At 49.3% G+C, this 19,994-nt stretch overlaps 1 protein-coding gene and 1 pseudogene across 1 annotated transcript; both read right to left on the reverse strand.

Annotated features, from left to right (window-relative positions):
• Nucleotides 1-11,926, reverse strand: part of LOC120842794 — a 133,808-nt pseudogene extending 121,882 nt beyond the window's left edge.
• LOC120842764 lies at nucleotides 3,780-9,182 on the reverse strand. Its single transcript, XM_040213929.2, has one exon. It carries the CDS (start codon nucleotides 8,719-8,721, stop codon nucleotides 4,663-4,665), a length of 4,059 nt encoding a protein of 1,352 aa, XP_040069863.1. The 5' UTR covers nucleotides 8,722-9,182; the 3' UTR covers nucleotides 3,780-4,662.
• Nucleotides 11,927-19,994: the final 8,068 nt, after the last annotated feature.

Here is a 19,994-nt window from a genome sequence, read left to right on the forward strand (position 1 = left end):
TCCAGCCGGACTAAATGGTCTATGGTGGAACGTCCTGATCGACACCCACATTGATTTACATTCAAAATATTGTGTTGCTCCAGGAAATAAACAAGACGCTTATTAATCATCCTTTCAAACGTTTTACCCAAGCAACTAGTCAGTGCAATCGGTCTGTAACTTGTAGGAAGTGAAGGATCTTTTCCAGGCTTTAGTAACGGAATTACTTCTGCCAGCTTCCAATCGGCGGGGAAGTGTGCACTGTTCCATAGTTCATTGAAATATGTCAGGAGGGCCGAGAGTGACTCCTCCGATAAATGGCGGATCATCTCATAATGTATTCAATCAGGACCGGGGGATGAATGCTTCCGGATTTTGAGAGCCATTTGAAGCTCAACCATTGTAAACGGCTGATTATACGGTGCAGAGGCTCCTCCTGCCAAGCTGACTTTCGTTTTTTCTGCATCTGTTTTAAACTTCAGAAACGCTGGAGAGTAATGAGATGAGTTTGAAACGGCTGCAAAATGAGCACCCAACACATTTGCCTGGTCATGTAAAGAGCTTACAGAAGGAAAAAGAGGGACTGTAAAGCATCGGTATTTGCCTTCAACCTTGTGCAGTCGGTCCCACACTTCCTTTGCTGGGACATAACAGCTTATAGAGGACAGATAGCCTCTCCAGGACTTCCTCTTGGCCTGTTTCCTGGTCCAACGAGCTTGGGCCCTATTTCGCTGAAACTCTATCAAATTCATGAATGTTGGATATCTGCGAAATATACCCCATGCCTTGTCCTGTTTTTTCTTAGTATTGGAACAATCATCATTCCACCATGGTTTACACTTTTTGGGGATGCTAGAGGAGGTTTGAGGGATGGAGCGAAAAGCGTCATTAGTGATCTGTTGTGTAATGTATGTGGTGGCTTCATCGTGTGTTAAGGACAAGAACATGGAAGGCTTAAGCTCTGCATTTAGGTTGAATAGACTCCAGTCTGCCTTGTCAAGTTTCCAACGAGGGGTACGTTTCATAAGGCTTGGAACTGAAACAAGACTCTCCAGAATGATTGGAAAGTGGTCACTTCCAAAAGGATTATCCAAGACTTTCCATGTAAATGAAGAAAACACTGAAGGGGATGAGATGGAAAGATCGATAGATGTAAATGAATTGTGAGCTGCACTGAAAAAGGTTGGTTTTCTCTTATTCATGAGGCACAGCCCAGATGTTAATAAAAACCGCTCAAGGACTCCACCACGTGAGTCTTGGCGGGCGCTACCCCATAAGGGGTGGTGAGCATTAAAATCTCCTAAAAGTAAAAAAGGGTGAGGAAGCTGTGCAACAAGTCTTTGGAGATCATGAAGATGTAGTGGAATGTTTGGTGGAATATAAATAGATACAACAGTGATGAGGCGATCCAAAAGAAGGCGCACAGCCACTGCCTCAAGAGGTGTGCAAAGAGGAACCTGCGAGCATGCGACTCCACTTTGAACAGCCACAGCTACTCCACCTGATGCATTTGATGAAGGGCGATCTTTTCTAAAAAACTGATGGCGACGTAACACTGAATTATGATGATCATTAAGATGTGTCTCTTGTAAGGAGAGAGCTATAGGACGCAATTCGTCCATGAAAAAATTGACATCATCAATATTTCGTAAAAGACCGCGGCAGTTCCACTGCATAAAAGTAAATTTAGACATTATTCTAAAACACAGTTAAAAGATTAGTAAATAAGTAAAAGTAGTAAAGGACAAGTAAAAGTAAAACCTTGACTTTGCCGCGCAGGGCAAAAAAGAATGTCCTACGTCACTTTGGAGGGGTTACTGGTTTTTTGCTCTTATGCTTAGATTTAGCTGTCTGCCAGTCCATGTCGTCTTGATCAGACGCTGGCGCAGACACCTCACTGCTGTCATCCATTGCCTCCGCCTCTTGGGACGGGGCTTTGGGTAAAGCTCTGGGTTGGCTCGGAGCGCGGGGCTGCAGGCCCCGGCCACGACCTTATCCAGCAGAAGAGGCAGTAGGTGTGTCGGGCAGGGCACTGCCCGACTCCACCCGTTCCTGTCCCTTTTTCGATGTAGGAGCGACAGAAGAGACATGCCGCTCCTTGGAAGAGGATGCTCTCTCCGACGAGTGCGGACGAGAGCGTCGACTTCCTTCCCTGGAAGGGGACCGCGGAGTGCGGACGGGCACGACAGCTGCAGCTGCCGGCCCATCCTGAGAAGGGGGGGTAGCCTGTGCACACTCTCCGCCAGAACGAAGAGGCTGCTGCCCTGAAGGTGCAGGGCAGTTAGCACTCTTGCTGGAATGGTCGGGAGACCGACCTGCTGGAAGTGCATGCCCAGGGAGCTGAATCTTCAGCTTGGGCGTGGGGGACTGCAGTGGCTTCCCATTGTCTGGAAAAGACGTCTGGGTTGCCACTGCCACTTTCAGTGGTGCAGGCCCCCGCTGCACCACCTCTGCAAAGCCGCCCTTTTGCAAGAACACAAAGCGATGGCGTGCCTCTGGATAAGAGAGATTTTCCTTCACTTTCAAGGTAAGAATAGCTTTTTCATCTTTCCAAGTTTTACAAGAGCGGGAATACGCAGGATGGGGACTGTTGCAATTGACACAGTTGGCGTCGTTAGAGCATGTATCTGCTTGATGGTTAGCCTGACCGCACTTCGCACAAGTGGCTTTGCCTCGGCAGTTCTGGGATCCATGACCAAATCTCTGGCAGTTAAAACACCTGCGAGGATTTGGCACGTAGGGCCGGACAATACAGTGAAGGTACCCAGCCTTCACAGCCTCTGGCAATGTAGTGGATTCAAAAATAAGAACTATGTGCCTTGTTTTCCGTTCTTGGCCGTCGCGGCGAAAGGAGATACGCCTTGCCGCTACAACGCCTTGGTCGGAAAGTCCCTCAACTATTTCACTGTCTAAGGAGTCAAGGAGGTCATCCTCAGAAATGACCCCCTGGATGGTGTTTAGGGTGCGGTGAGGTGTAACTGTGATTTTCTGGTCAGATATGGAACTTAAAGCAACAAGGGCAGCACTCTGCTGGCTTGATTCGATTTCAACAAGCAGGTCGCCAGAGGGCAATTTCTTGGCCTTGAATTTCTTTCCGACAGTAGATTCAAGTATCTTGGCTACAAGGAAGGGAGAAAACTTTGATAGTGGTTTTTCAGTTTCAGAGTGCAGAACCAAGAACTTTGGGAACCTAGCAGGAGTAGATGGTGTGTTGACTGTGGTTGGAACTTCGGTGCGGCCCCTTTTCGGGGGCCGATCGAGGAAGGTTTTTGCACGAGAACCCATGACATGGGGAGGAACATTCAGTGCCCGGGTGCACCGCCCACCACGGAGCCCAACAAGGGGGTAGGTAATGTGCCATAGCAAGAAAGGCTTGGCTGACACAATTACACTACCAGTGCTGCCCGGGCACTATACCCTAGTGTGGTTGCAGGGACAGGACCTGTTTCCACTCAAGGTTGGCCCTTGCCGCCTAAGAAGGTGAAAAAGGAAGGAAGAGAGTGTAGAAGAAAAGAGAAAGAGGTGGGAGGAAAAGTGAAAGAAGGAAGAAGAGGGTAGAAGAGGCGACTGACTGAATCATCCTGGTCGGGCCAAGCCAGGACACCCGTCTACGAGAAGCAGAGGTCGAAGCGGTGTATTGCCTCGCCCGGGGGGCCCCGAAGGGTCCAAACATACCCCGGGCTCAGCTCAACCACCAGGGTCCCCTTTTCCCCGGACACGGGTTAAGCCACGCACAGCCAGGCGTGGGTGGTGTTACGTTTCTCCGGGAGAATCGACGAATCCGGAGACCGACGTTTATTTGGCAGCGTTTATTGTTCGGCAGCCGGAACCAAAAGAGCGCAAAGCTTGCCGGCGATGCCGCTTATATCGGCAGCAAGCACCAGAGGTACGCCCCCCTGACTCAGCAGTTCTGCTGCGGCCGCGACAGCGATAAGCGATAACATTGCATCGTAACAACTCCTCCCCCTTTTAGTGCGAAACCGCATAAAACAATTTTCCCCCCACTCTCCAGGTTTCAAGCACGTCCTTGGGAATGTTCGACAGACAAACGAACGGCGTAATCCTAGTGCTGCTTGCGCAGAACTTCACAGTCGTTGCTCGAAGAAACCTTCGCAGCGAATACAGGTTCAGCTTGCGCTGATCCGAAGGGCGGGAAGTCCTGGAGACGCAGGGCCCAACACCGTCTGCGAAACTGGCCGGAAGCGTCGACGCGCGGCCCAACACCGTCACTGCAGTTTTCAGTGTCCTTGACTGGTCGGAAGCGTCGACTGTGCAGTCCGAGAGGAGCAGGAAGGAGCGGTGATGGCGTTCCTTGCGACCATGAGCCAAAGTCGCCAGCGGCCCAGGAGTAGCAGCGGCTGTCACGTGCCGTCGGTGCCAGGACGTCGGGATGACAACAGAGGTCCGTCGTGCTTCTGAGGGGAATGAGAAGGGCCAACAACAACCAAGCACCACAGAAACTGCGGAGGCACCCGAAACGCCCTTTCCACTCACCGAGAGCACGAATTATTCAAAAGAAATAGCTTACAAAATATGCCCCAAACGCAGCCAGAATTTTTTGAAAATATCGTTCCCGATCTTTCGGGAATAGACAGCTAATGAATGAAATTGAATGGAACTATTTACAAATGTGCAGATGAGACAAAAGAAACAGAAAATCTCACTGTGCGCCGGTTAGAGCGCTCAGCTCAGACAATCTGCGTTCGCATGAAGCTTTCCTTTTTTATGTCGAACCAAGAAAGAATATTCCTGGAGGGTCAAGCTCCAGCGTAACAAGCGACCGTTTTTGGGGGACAGCTGCTGAAGCCATGTGAGCGGTCTATGATCTGTAATTAAAATAAACTCCGAACCATAGAGATAGCAGCGAAGCTTTTCTACAGCCCATACGAGACAAGCGCATTCTTTTTCGATGGTACTGTAGGCTTGCTCCCTTGAAGTTAGCTTCCTGCTGGCAAACAAAACGGGGTGCTCTTCCCCTTCATTTTCTTGGCTTAGAACGACGCCGAGTCCTTTTTCGCTGGCGTCGCACTGCACTAAGAAGGGTCTTGTGTAGTCAGGGCTGACTAATACGGGCTGAGTCGCCAAGGCTAACTTAAGAGCCTCAAACGCATGTATCTTGCGATCGTCCCATTTGATCTTAGTGGGCTCAGTTTTCTTGAGCGCATCCGTCAGGGGACTCGCCTTTTCAGAGAACTGGGGAATATACTGGTGATAGTAATTCACCAGTCCGATAAAGGACATCAAATCTTTTTTTGTTTGTGGCAAGGGAAACTCTTTAATGGCCTGAACCTTGAGTTCTTGTGGACGTCTCATTCCTTGACCGACTACGTGTCCGAGATACGATACTTCGCCTCGGCCAAACTTACACTTTTTCGCCTTGACTGTAAGTCCTGCGTCTTGCAGGCGCGAGAACACCTGTTCTAGGTGCTGAACGTGCTCTCTCCACGTGTCCGAAAATATAGCGACGTCGTCTAGGTACGGCAACGCAAAAGACTCGGTTCCGACCAGTACCAGATTCATCAGTCTCGAAAACGCATAGGGTGCGTTTTTCAGTCCAAAGCTCAGGACAAGCGGCTTAAAAACACCAAACGGGGTCATGAAGGCGGCAAGGTTACTGGCGTTCGCGGTAAGTGGCACTTGCCAGTAACCTCTAACGAGGTCGATGGTTGAGATGAACTTGGCTTTGCTTACTTTCTCAAGGCAAGTTTCGATATTAGGGATTGGGTAGACTTTTGTTACCGTTACCGCGTTTAACTCTCGGTAGTCCACACAGGGACGAGGTTCTTTTCCTGGAGTCTCTACCAGAATCATAGGAGACACGAAGTCGCTCTCGCACCGCTCAATCAACCCTAGCTCTAGCATTTGATCTACGGACTCCTTTAATAGCTTTTCTTGGCGGGGGGAAAAGCGATAGGCCTTACACTGAATATTTGACCGAGTCCTCACTTCGATGTCATGTTCGACTAGACTCGTTCTTCCGGGAATAGTTGAAAACAATTTTTGGTATTTGCCAATTAATGCCGTAAGATACGAAAACTGGTTTTGGGTGAGCGTCTTATCGACTGCGGCCTCTACGACTTCGGCGATTGTCAGGATCCCGTCGGTTTTTCCCAGCTCAGGAATTCGTGTAGAAACTTCCTCTGGTTGGTTTAGTGCAATGCTGACTACTTGCACCCTTTCCACGTACGGCTTCATGAGGTTGCAATGGTATATGCGGACCTCTTTTCTGCGACCGGGCAGTTTTACCACGTAATTTGTCTCTGATAGCCTCTGCTGGACCGTTGCTGGTCCTTCCCATTGCAATTCCAACTTATGAGCCTTAGAAGACGTCAAAAGTAGGACTTGGTCACCCACCTTAAACGTTCGGAGGCGGCTGTTTTTGTCATAGTAGGTTTTACCTCGCGACTGCGCTTTTCCCAGGTTAGCCTCAACTAGCTCACGCGTTTTGTGGAGACGGTTTAGTAAGGAAAGCACATACTCCACCACTGTTGGGTTCTCGGCTTCACCCTCCCAGCCCTCGCGCAGCAACCGCAAAGGTGAACGCAAATTGCGTCCATAGACCAGTTCCGCTGGCGTGAAACCAGTTGACTCGTGAGCAACGGTTCGCAACGCGAAAAGCATAGCGGGCAATGCCAAGTCCCACTCTTTTTTCTGTTCGTGACAAAGGGCCCTGAGAATGCGCTTCATTACCGAGTGCGCTCTCTCTACGCTGTTACTTTGCGGGTGGCTTGCAGAACTGTGAACAATCTTAATGCCACACCTCTCGAAAAAGCTGGTTGTTAGAGCACTGGTAAAAACGCTACCCAGATCACATTGAATTTCACTAGGAAACCCGATCCGAGAAAAGACCGAGAGCAAGTTATCTACTACTTCGACCGATGTCTGCTCTTTCATTGGAACGGCTTCTGGGAACTTGCTGGCTGGGCATAATATCGTTAGAAGGTACTTAAAACCCGTCTTAGTTGTAGGTAGGGGTCCTACGATGTCTATCACTAGCCTTTTGAAAGGTTCCGTGATTATGGGCACTAGTGTGAGAGGCGCCTTTCGGCGCTCGTTTGGTCGTCCTGTTCTTTGGCAGGTGTCGCAAGAACGGACGAATTGCTCAGCCTCCTTAAAGCAGCCCGGCCAATAATATTCTGCCAAAAGCCTGCACTTGGTCTTTTTGATTCCTAGGTGTCCCGACCACCCTTCTCCGTGAGCAAGCTCGAGTAATGCAATTCTATACTTGGATGGAACGACAATCTGATCTACCTCGTTCCCCGATCTGTCCTTGAAACTACGGTAAAGAATGCCGTTGCTCATAAAGAAGGAGATGTTCGGCTTGATTTCTTTTCCCACGCTATCACGACACTTTGAAAGACTCGGGTCGGATGACTGTTCGGCGATAAGCGTAAGCTTATCTACACCGGCTAGCGCACGAAAATTGCTGCTCTCCGGCGAAACCAGCGTGGTCATGTCAGCTCCTTCGTTCGGCTCTTCATCGGGCCCGCTGCTGGTTTTACCAGTCGTCGCGCTCGCTTCCGTCTGAAGTGTTTCCGGCACTGCACTAGTTGTCATTGAGCGCGTGACGACTAGAAGAGGATTCATGTCAAGCGGTATACCCGACTCGCTCAATTGCCTTGCAGTTCTGTTTGACAGTATGTACGGACAGTTTGGAAGCACTCCGTCAGAAACAGCTGCTTCCGTTTCCACTACTCCGAAAGGTCCGTTTAGTTTTACCTTAGCTACGGGCAGACTAACTGCCCGATTTTCCAAGGCCTGACGGATCCACACACAGTCGCCTGTAAAATGTTCTTGCTCCACTAGCGAAGAGTGTACCAGATCATACGTGGCGCCGGTATCTCGTAAACCTTTGCAGAATTTACCATTTACTTTCATGTCGTACAGATACGGCCCGAGTAGGTCCTCCACTTCTCCCAGACACAAGTTAACGGGAGCAACTTTAGGGACGCGGCAACCAGAAGCGACATGACCAGGCTGTTTACACCTGTAGCACACTATTGGTTTACGCTCTTCGAACGCCTTCATTTTACGTTTCTTTTCGTCTGAATCAGACACTCCCTTTGTCGGTACTTCTCTCTTTTTGCCCTTTTCGGCGCCTTTCTTCACGAACGTGCGAGGTCCACATCGTTCGTAGAAACGGTTTGAGCTACGGTTTTCTTCAACAACTTTCTTCCCGTGCCTAGAGCAGTACTCATCCGCGTAATCTGCAGCTTTTTGCACCGTTTCTACTTCCGGTCTATCCTGAATCCACTCCTTTAGACCTGTCGGAATACAGGAGAGAAACTGCTCTAGTGCTATCTGCTCCAGCACCTTTTCACGATCCTCGTAAGAGTTGACACCACGGAGCCAACTTTCCAGAAAGCCTTTAAGCTTATAAGCGAACTCCGCATAACTTTCGTCCGGTCCTTTTCTTGTCTCTCGAAATTTCTGTCGAAAAGCTTCAGGCGACAACCTGAACTTCCTAAGCAGGCAAGACTTTACGGACGCGTAGTCATCGGCTGCTGTAGGATCTAGTCGGGCCAAAACGTCGGCCACCTCCGCTGGCAGTAAACTCGAGAGCCTTTGAGGCCAGCTCGACTCTACAAGACCCATCTTAACGCAAACCCGTTCGAAATTTACTAAATAGAGACCCATGTCTCCGCCGACGCGAAAAGGTTGCAAAAGGGCTCGCATGTCAAACTTTTTCGAGCTGTTATTTACCACAATGGCCTCACCAGCGTCAAAGTTACGTTGAAGCATTTCTAGCTCAAGTTTTTCTCGAGCAACGCGAAGCCCTCTTGAGCCGCGTGAAGCTCCTCTTGAGCGGCACGTTGGGCGGCGCGAAGTTCCGCTTCCCTTCGTCTCTTCTGCACCTCGCTCCAACACTCGGAAATTTCGTCGGCGCCCGCGCCACAATCTTCAATGGCCTTGATAATCTCGGGCTTTCTCATGGCCTTGACCACTTTAACACCCAGCTCTTCCGCTAAGAGCATTAAATCGGGCTTCACAATCGCCGCGAGATTTATCGGATCCATGTTCAGAAATTTCCAAAAAAGTTTGGCTACTTTTGCCCAGCGCCCGTATCAACCGTTTGGCGACACCACAGAACTAACTGCCTTAAACACTTAAGCTGCTCGGTGAACGGAAAGGAAGCCTCAGGCACTCACCGACAGCACCGATGGAACCCGGCGTCGTCGATCCATCCCACCGCTGCCACCACCTGTTACGTTTCTCCGGGAGAATCGACGAATCCGGAGACCGACGTTTATTTGGCAGCGTTTATTGTTCGGCAGCCGGAACCAAAAGAGCGCAAAGCTTGCCGGCGATGCCGCTTATATCGGCAGCAAGCACCAGAGGTACGCCCCCCTGACTCAGCAGTTCTGCTGCGGCCGCGACAGCGATAAGCGATAACATCGCATCGTAACAGTGGGTAAACCCACATAGCTCGGGGTTCGCGGTGGCGCCACTCACCAAGCACCTACCAAGGCAGGTGCCCCCTGCGTGCGGGTATGGTGGCCCACGTGGCTGGGGTCCGTGGTGGCGCTACTCACCAAGCACCTAGCACCAAAGGCGCAGGCGCCCCCTGCGGGGTCACCAATCCGTTTTGACAATTCATTTTATACGAGAACCAAGAAGTTTTGCGCTGTCCATACAGCCATTTCCAGTCGAGCTGCACAACGTCGAGCGTACAGCATTTATCTTTTCAGAATTTTCTGTTTGAGAGTTTTCTGGCACGAACTTGCACAGTCAGTTGTGGCACAAACAATCATGATGATTACATCAAGCAACCAAGCTAGATCATGTCGGCTACAATCGGCCACGGCGACCTAGTTTCAGCTCCCGAACCTTCGCCTTTGCGACCAATATGGCTTATTTTTTGCCCTCAATTTCATACAAAAATACTCAACCCTCTGACGTTGCACTCTCTGTAACAATGAGGAACATCTTAAGCCTTTCTGATCTCAATGATTAACAAAAGCTTACAATCTTCAGAATAAACAAATGATAGCAGATGACCTAAACAATAATATCCTTTGTAAATTTACCCTCTGTCCTGTGCCAAAGCAGTAAGGGCGACATAATGACAAACACACAGCGCAAAAGGACAAAAAGGGAAGAGACACATCGGATAGAACAGAGTTCTGACTCGCAACTATAGTCGGTTGCAACCTAAGAACGAAGGGCGAGGGTAAGACAGGCCGGAGAGGAGGAAGCAGACGGAGCGCTAAAGAGAGAAGGAGGTTTCCCCCTCTCTTCTCCAGCGTTCCGTCAGCTTCCTCCTCCCCGGCCCGTCTTACCCTCGCCCTTCATTCTTAGGTTGCAACCGACTGTAGATATTTTATTAGAAGAGAAAGATTAATATTTTGGTCACCATAAATCGCACGTGTAACCTGTGCCATGATATGTCGTCGCTATGGCACGCGCTGGGCCTTCATAGTCAGTTTCATGAACTCCAACTCTTTGTTGGGCAACGAGACAGATGGTGTGCTGATGCAACTTGCTCCTCCACTGTGGATGTAAAAAGCTTCCAGAACCTCTCGGGTTGTTTTGTCCCGGTGTTTTCCCATAACTGTGGTGGCATCAAAAGACGGTTCACATAGACACTCTTTACAGTGAGGTGAAAATTTCCCACCCACCGTGGCTCCGAGGGAGTAGTCGTGCTCACAGAGCCTGTCGTTTAGGCAGCGTCCTACATTGGACAAACAGAACGCTGCCGAAACGACAGGCTCCGTGAGCACGACTACTCCCTCAGAGTCACGGTGGGTGGGAATTTTTCACTTCACTGTAAAGAATGTCTATGTGAACAATCTTTTGATGCCACCACAGTTATGGGAAAACACCGGGACAAAACAACCCGAGAGGTTCTGGAAGCTTTTTACATCCACAGTGGAGGAGCAAGTTGCATCAGCACACCGTCTGTCTCGTCCAACAAAGAGTTGGAGTTCATGAAACTGACTATGAAGGCCCAGCGCGTGCCATAGCGACCACATATCATGGCACAGGTTACACGTGCGATTTATGGTGACCAAAATATTATTCTTTCTCTTCTATTAAAATATCTAGTTGCGAGTCAGAACTCTGTTCTATCCGGTGTGTCTCTTCCCTTTTTGTCCTTTTGCGCTGTGTATTTGTCATTATGTATAACCAAAACCAACTAGCCCAACTTTCTACTTTATTACGGTAAGGGCGACATCACAAGACTCCTCCACAGCAGGAGAAGCGGATGTCTTTTGAAGCATAAAGTAGGGACCGGGAAATCTTCTCTACCAAGTCTGTCCTTGTACGACGCCTCCGATTCACGAAGTCGAGGGTGCGTGAAATTAAGCGATGTTGTCCTCCAATTGCCGTCGTTAGAGCGGAAATATCGGAGCTCTCGAGACTGGCACTAGACGGCACCGAGTTTTGAAGAGTCTATTCTCTCTATGGGCAAGTGCCACAGGGTCTCAAAAACAACAAACATTCCACGAATTAGCGCAAGTGTGCACCTCTGTGACTGGGAGGTACGAGTTTTGGTCCCGCCGGATTCAAGGGCCATCAAGTCCACACCGGCGACGCCCTCGTGGTGCCGGGCTGTGTTGTGGAAACACCGTACACACAGTGCACTCCATCTGGCTCGGTACGCGGCGTTCAGCAGACACTGGGGCCTCTTCTGAAAAGGTGACAACAGACGTGGAAGCGCACCAGCAGCAGCAAAACGAAGCAAATATGGTGTGATATAAAAATGAAAAGAGCCCGCGTGCATCACAATGGCAGCGGCGTGCAAAGCATGGCACACTAGCCGGACAGTGACGAACGCCGCGGCGGTTTTAAAACGTGACAGGCGTCTCAGCATGGCGAATGTGCGCAGAACAGGCAAATTACCTGGATCGGATGCAAGACAACGAATGTCATGTCGCGAGAAAAGAACAAAATGCGTGAAACCGCGGTGAGCGTCAAAACAACGCGGCTAAACACAGCAAGCGAATATACCGGAAACGGAAGCAACGAAGCAGTAGCTTTCTGATGATGTGTTTTTTAATTTCCATTTTTTATGGTTTGATTAGTTATAGTTTCGGTGTTCTTCATTACTCTAAAAATTTCTAACCTAAACATTGATATAATAGTGTTACACTTAAGGTTTTTGGTAGTCGATAACATTCGTCTTTGTTCCTGAAGCACAAAAAAAAAAAAAACGTTGTTATTTGTAAATATTTGAAGGTTTATTCATACTTTTTTTTTAAGGAAGTGCTACACAAACAGCAGTTATTACTTTCAACAAAGGACCTGCGGCTTAACAGCGAAGCAATGGATAGGGTTGGGCTCGAAGCGGCTGCCCCATGTGTTTGTTTCGGTTTGCGGGTCTCATCGACCGGTCGAAAAACATGGAGAACGGCAGGTGCCAAGATCGCCGCAAGCGTGGCTCCTAGTTCAGTCTCGAAGTCCATGCATACAAATAGCCTAGATGTTTTCATGCGAGCGCGTTTCACTCTGCTGGGGTCGGACAACGATGCCCGCGGTCGTATCAACCAGGGATGAAATTATGCTGCGTGACATGGTAGGTCCATCTCCAACTACTTCGTTGCGTGTTCCACAGGCTCGCGGGACCGTAACGTTGTTCGTGTTGAACGGCCTAGTGTTCAACCATGGCCTTCGAGACCCGACGTGCGCGCGAAGTCTTCTCCGGCCGTTGCATCCAAGGAGATTGTTTTATCAAACTCGCTCCCCAGCTGTGTGAGCGTATTTGCGCTAACTCTGTCGCGCTCCGCGAAGTGGCGATGCCCTCCTAGATGTCATCAGCGCCGCCTCGGCGTAATGTTTGTATGCTCTAAAACAAATAATGATGTGTTTAGCCAGGCGAGGTACCATGCGCGCCTAGCGCGATGGCGATATGTAAAACAACAGGTGAGACCCTCCTGCATGAAGATGGCTGGGCAAATTTTCAAGTTATGGTTCTTTTATTCATGGCAAGGTCTCTGCGGTGACTTTTGTGACACTCTTCCACCGCAAAATGCTCGCGGTGCCCTGCCGGTATTTTATTTGTCCCGAAAGACAAACAGTATAGCTGGACCCTGGTGGAGGCGCGGATGCAGTATTGGGTAAAGCACATCTAAAAAGCACTTGAAACTAGTGTACAAAGTAAATTAGAGGGTGTACTTCAAGTAAAGTAGTAAGTACACCGGGCGCAATGTACTTCAAGTGAAGTACTATAAATACAATGTACTTTCAAGTAAAGCCCAAGTACTCTTTAACACAATCTTGTTTCATGATGCCTTTTCATTCCCCTACGCAGTGTTTTTTTTTTTTTTTTTTTTTAACTGGTATGCATTGCCCCAAGGGTAATCGGGGGTGCATCAGTTATTTACGAAAATGGCGGCTAATATTGGTTAAAGTCGAGTGGCTTCAGAGTTGACAAAACATAATTTCGTGGTAAAATTTTGCCAAGATCAAATTTGGGGAATGTACTTTCAAGTCGGGAGTTCAACATTCCTCAAAAAGTACCACAAAAAAAAAAAAAAAAAAAAAAAACTTTGTGCAAAGTATAAGTACATACTCAGAGAATGCACTTCAACTAAAGTGAAAGTATTTTAAACCTCCTTGGTGTAGTACTTTAAGTACAGTGTACTTAAAGCACTTCCCGGCACTGCGCGGATGTAGCATTCACTCAGTTGTCAAAGCGTGGCTTCGTTGCTGAGCTCGCGAACTGAAGAAGTTAAACACTGTACTCATCATACAGACAAACGTTGAGTTTTCATTTTGCAAGCGTGCGCCAAGGGTCAAAAAAAAAGGGGGGAGGGGGGGGGGCCTAAATACCGTGAGTATCTGCGTAAACATGATGTCTGTCGATAACAGCGAGTTGCAGTTCCCGTGGCTTTCGACACTGTAACACTCTAGGAAGAGTGGAGAAAGAAAAAATGTCCTCCCCCTCTCGATCACCCCGCGCGTCGTCTGCTCCGCCGAGTGGGCTGTACCTAACATCCGGCTGGCGTTCAAATTCGGTTTAAAATCGCGTCATTTTTGAAAGTTCATGCGAAGATGCGCGGATTTTGATATGGATTTTGATATTTATTCAGCTAAATTTAGCGGGGAATTTTTTCATCTAAATTCAGCGGGGAAACTTTTTCAACTACATTTAGCGGGGAAACTTTTCACTAAATTTAGCTGGGAAAATTTCCGCAAAAATTAGCGGGGAATTTTTTCCATTAAATTTAGCGGGGAAATTTTTCCGCTAAACTTAGCGTGGAATTTTTTCCGCTAAATTTAGCTCGAAAATTTTACGCTAAATTTAGCGGGGACATTTTTTCGGTAAATTTAGCGGGAAAAGTTTTCTGTAAATTTAGCGGGGAATTTTTTCAGCTAAATTTAGCGGGAAAATTTCCCCACCAAAATTAGCCGGTAAATATTCCCGCTAAATTTAGGCGCCGTGTGACGTCACGAGGGTGACATCACTCGTAACCCTCGTGACGTCACATGTGACGTCATTATGGGAACGTCCCATAATGCAACGCGCGGTTACTCCGACGCCGCTCAAGCCGGAAACGGGCGCCTAGCTGCGCTCTATAACATGCTACCTTATTGGGGAATCGTAGTAGACCGTTTCCGCAGCCCGCTAAGCACCCGGATAGCGCTCCGTAATCCGCAACAAGACCTTGAACTATGCAGATAAGGTTGGCGGCGCGCATGCGCAGCTGCGGGGTTTTCTTCAGGGATACCTAAAGCCCCTTGATAAAGGCGGTTTTTTACAAGTACCGCCAACCATTGTTGTGGAACCGCGCAAGACACGTGCTACGAGCGGGTGCTCCGCCGCCATTCGCTTCCTAGGGCCGCTCATTTCAGTACTGTGCCGCCATTCGCTTCCAAGGGCCGCTCGAGACGCGGGTCTCGTGCACTCGCGCATTTGACGCTACTTGCACGACAAACGCAAACATATCGAGGGGCTTTAGGGATACCGTAGCGGAGGAGAAAAACGGTCTACTACAATTCCCTATTTTGTTTCCTTCAACATTACAGCGCTGCAAAGTGCACCTTCCACGCGGGCATGTTTACCCAAGGCGACAGACGAGAAGACCTTTTGATTCCGTGTAGTTTATGACTCGATAAATTTTTGTGCTACATTCTACTATTGGGTTGAAGTTCAAGTATTCTACTAATTAAACCAATACCTGCGTTGCTGTCTCTTTTTTATCTATTTTACCAATATGCCTGTTTTGCCCATTAAAATTACAACTTTTAGGAGCTTTAGCTGAATCTTTTTCACTAATAATCTCTACTACTACCATTTTTTTTTTTTTTTTACAGAAAGTAGTAGAAAAGTTAGAATAGGGGGTGGAGGTCTGAGGTGGCTGGGATATCCATGACTTGGGGTGCGGAGAGGACGAGGGGAAATCATAATGCATGTGCACATTAAGGGTCGGCCAGATTTCGAAGGGGGGGGGAGGGGGGTAGGGAGAAGGGCGAACCCCATAAGTAACCCCCCCCCCCCCCCCCCTTTCCTGGGTATGCCACTGCTCCGGCTAACCCGCGACTTCACTGGCAGGCTTTCACTAAGTCATCCGTTAAAGTTAAAAAATAAATATTAACCATGTTGAATTAACCTGAGACTGGGGTAGAGAAGAAACATCAAAACGTAGAAGGGACAGAAAATAGGCAGGACAACGTCTCAACTGTTATAACTTCGCCTCGGTGGTCGTCGACCGAGATCCAGACAACAGACACCCGGCTTCGATCGCACCCGCGTTCCAACTGCCACGGGGCTTTTATTTGTGAGACAAAGAAGAAGACCAAAACACGCGACGCCCTCCTAGCGGAGGTAAATCATTCACTTACTGCATTTCCCCACACTAATCCAAAACACACGTTACACAGTACAACAGCAACACTTCAACTTGGTCTACCAACCAGGTAATAAGTAAGCCTGTCGGGTTGCCTACTTATTCGCGTGCTGTGCCTTACAGAAGGAGCGGGCACACCAGGTTCGTCATCGTCATAACTATTGAAGTGGTTCTCAGGCTCCGAGTCCGAGTCATCTGAATCCGTGGATGCTGCCGGCTCACCGTGGTCCACCGGCGAGCTCCGTTCAGTATCAAATCCATTTTGGGATCTTGGCATCAGGTGATCACGGTGTACAAAACTAATCCTACTAAAGACTCGCACCAAGTATGGAAGAGCACTAATTTTCTTCGTCACCTTTCCTCTTGCCCATCCCGTTTCCTCCCCTCTCACGTTTCGCACCCACACATTGTGTCCGACATTGAACTCCCTCGGCCCTGCCTGTTGGGTGTCAACGGTCTTCTTGGCTTCATTTTGTTTTTCTCGCCGAAAAGAAGCAGAACCGGGTTTCAACAAGGCAAGACGTGTCCGTGGCAAGCGCCCAAGAAAGAGCTCTGCCGGCGTCTTCCCAGTTACCACGTGGGGAGTTGTTCTGTACTGGAACAAAAAGTTTGACAGCTTCAGCTGCATGCTCCTTTTTCCACCCCGCTCCCTGTCCTCCAGCACCTGCTTCAGAAGGGACTTCTTCACCGTCTGAACTGCGCGTTCGGCAAGTCCATTGGATGCCGGGTGGTAAGGAGGAGTTGTCGTGTGCAAGATTCCATTTTCACGCATGAAGGATCTGAACACTTCAGACACCAGCTGTGGTCCATTATCTGTGACCACTTCCTCTGGCAACCCGAATTGCGAGAATATCATCTGCAGCTTTTCGATGGTGTGCCAAGAGGTCGTAGACGACATTAGAATGGCTTCCAGCCATTTTGAGTGGTCATCAACTAGGATCAGTATGTTGGATTGATCTTTCTGTGTGAAATCTAAGTGCACGCGTTCGAAGATCCTAGTAGCCAACGGCCAATGTTGGACCGGAGCACGGGGGGAGTTGTTCTGCGTTGCTTGACAGACGTCGCACGTTCGCACCAGATTCTCAATGGCAGCGTCTAATCCATTCCACCAGACATGCTGTCTCGCCAGCATCTTCATTTTAGATGCTCCTGGGTGCCCTTCGTGTAGAAGACGGATGATGACGTCATGCAATGCTTTTGGGATGACCACTCTCGTGCCCCATACCAAGCATTCCTGGTCGGTAGACAACGCTTCTCTCCTCTGGAAAAAGGGAATTAAGTCCGGATCGTCTACTTTCTTAGGCCATCCTCGTTTCGTGAGTTCGATGATCCGAGGTAGTAGGGTATCGTTTTTAGTCTCCTCCTGCACTGTCCAGCTTGTGATCGGAACATGATCGAGCGGCGAAAAGTAGTTAACCTGGTCACAGTCTTCTGTTTTCGCGGGAAGGGGGAGCCTTGAAAGGGCGTCGGCGTGACTAATGCTGGTACCCTTCGCGAAAACGATCACAAAGTCGTACTCAGCTAACAGAAGTCGCCATCTCTGAATACGTGCAGCTGCCACGCCGGTTGACTTCTGCCCTTGCTTCAAAAGTGTGGTGAGAGGGTAGTGGTCAGTGACCAATGTGAATCTTCTACCGAAAAGGTACTTATGAAACTTCTTGACAGCGAATACGATGGCAAGCGCTTCCTTTTCTACTTGCGAGTGGTTTTGTTCGGCCGTCGTCAATGTCCTTGAAGCGTACTCAAACGGTCTGTAAACTCCCTTGCTCATTTCATGAGCCAAAACTGCCCCTACACCATAATTAGAAGCGTCGCAGGTCAACCTAACAGGCTTACTTGGACAGTACAAGGTCAACACATCAGCACTACATAGAAGCTCTTTAGCTTTCCTCACACACTCATCACATTCTTTTGACCACAACCATTCAGCCCCTTTTTCTAGCAAGTCGTACAGAGGCCGCAGCAATGCTGCCAAGTCTGGCAGAAACTTGGCGTAGAAGTTTAACATTCCTAGAAAACTGCGGAGCTCATGTACATTTGTAGGAGGCGGAGCGCTTTTGACCGCTTCCACCTTGTCGGGGCAAGGCCGGAGCCCGTGTTTGTCAAGCATATACCCAAGGTACTTCACTTCGCCCACAAAAAACTTGCTCTTTTCCAGGTTCAAGCTCACACAATGCTTGGCAAGTCGTTCTAACATGCGTTTCACATTGTCGAAACATTCATCATGGTTCCTGCCTCCAATCAACAGATCGTCAATGTAACATGCAACCTTCGGCAACCCAAGCAAAATCTTATCCATGGTAGCCTGAAAAATAGCTGGAGCGCTCGACACGCCGTACGGCAATCGCGAAAACTCGAAAAGACCGAGGTGAGTGTTTACTGTCAGCGCTTTCCTTGCGTTGCTATCAAGTTTCAGTTGCAAATACGCAGCACGCAGGTCAAGAACCGTGAACACGCGGCACTCCGTGAACGTTGCGAACAACTCGTCCACCATTGGCAAGGGGTAGTGTTCCGTACGCAAGTTCGGATTTACTGAGACACTGTAATCGCCACAGATACGAATCTTTCCGCCGGGCTTCGGAACAATGACTAGCGGAGTTGCCCAGTCACTCGTCTTCACAGGAGACAAGATACCATCGTCAATCATTCGCCTCAACTCGCAATCAACAGCGTCCCTAAACGCAAAGGGGACGGTACGATGCTTGCGGAACACTGGCTGAGCATTATCCTTGAAAACAAGGCTTGCCGTGAATCCTGTTATTGCTCCGGATTCTTTCTTAAACACCGACGGAAACAACACTTTCAATGTTTCAAGAGATTTCTCTTCTGCTGTAACTGCGAAAACTGACCTCCAGTCCAGCTTTACTTGCTGCAGCCAGTTTCTACCAAGCAGCGTTGGTAGCCGCACATTGCCGTTTCTTACCACCACTAAAGGCAGCACATGTTTCCCATGACCGCTAGCTACCTCGACGTCGGATACACCGACAACGTTAACTTTTTCCCCGGTGTACGTACGCAAGCTGAGCTCACACCGTTTTAGCACTCCTCGAGGTAGAATCTTTCGATACGCCTCTTCTGGCATAAGGGTAACTGCAGAGCCCGTATCAACCTCCAACTCTACCTCGTGACCTGCTATTTCCAACGTAGTCGTAACCGGTGGCACCCCCGCGACTACGTTACAACGCACAACGCACACGTCTCCGGGACCCACATTAGGCCAGCTCTTTGGCTTACCCCTGGTCTGTTCTCCTGTGCACCTTCTCTTGATGTGTCCTTCTTTTCCGCACTTGAAGCACTTCGCTTTAAGGAATGGACACTTACAAGGTTCATGCGCAGAAGAACCACATCGAGAGCAGACAGTTCCTGGCTGTCGCTGCTGTTCCTGGTCTTGTCTGTCCCACAACCGATGCACGTCGGTGGTATCCGGACCGCTCTGTCTCTGCAGCTCTTTACTCTGCTCTGTAGCCAGTGCCCTTGCCAGTGCCACCTTGTAGACGTCCCCGAATTTGGAACTGCCATCCATCTCGAGAAGCGGTCGCTGAATCTCGGCATCGAGGCAACCAGCAACGAACCGGTCTCGAAGAGCAGTGTCGAGGAATTCACCAAAGTCACAAGCCATGGCCAGCTTCTTGAGGGCAATCACAAAGTCTGCCAGGCTTTCGCCGTCCTTCTGGTACCTCCGGTGGAATTTCGTCCGCTCCGCTATGGTAGACTTGGCCGGCGAGAAGTGGTTCTTGAGTACACATGTCAATTCTGACAAGCTTTTGGAAATCGGAAGCGCGGGCACCAGCAATTCTTTAAGAGTGCGATATGCATTTGTCCCGAGGAAGTTCAAAAACGTTGCCGCAGCATCCTCTGGTTTCACAGTATTCACTTGCACAAAAATCTGGAAGCGTTCCAGGTAGTCGTCGAACGGTTCCTCGTCCGGGCGGAACTCGTGGAACTTCGGCATGCTGTCCGTTCATCGCATCGTCGTCGCCAGTTGTTATAACTTCGCCTCGGTGGTCGTCGACCGAGATCCAGACAACAGACACCCGGCTTCGATCGCACCCGCGTTCCAACTGGCACGGATCTTTTATTTGTGAGACAAAGAAGAAGAAGACCAAAACACGCGACGCCCTCCTAGCGGAGGTAAATCATTCAGTTACTTGGGGTGCGGAGAGGACGAGGGGAAATCATAATGCATGTGCACATTAAGGGTCGGCCAGATTTCGAAGGGGGGGG

This window comes from Ixodes scapularis, unplaced genomic scaffold (assembly GCF_016920785.2).
Source record: "Ixodes scapularis isolate PalLabHiFi unplaced genomic scaffold, ASM1692078v2 ptg000320l_1___fragment_1__unscaffolded, whole genome shotgun sequence".
Classification (NCBI taxonomy): domain Eukaryota; kingdom Metazoa; phylum Arthropoda; class Arachnida; order Ixodida; family Ixodidae; genus Ixodes; species Ixodes scapularis.

What these genes read in the sequence shown, in the direction of transcription:
- LOC120842764 (XM_040213929.2), bottom strand. Translation starts at nt 8,721, where the DNA reads ATGCTTCAACGTAACTTTGACGCTGGTGAGGCCATTGTGGTAAATAAC.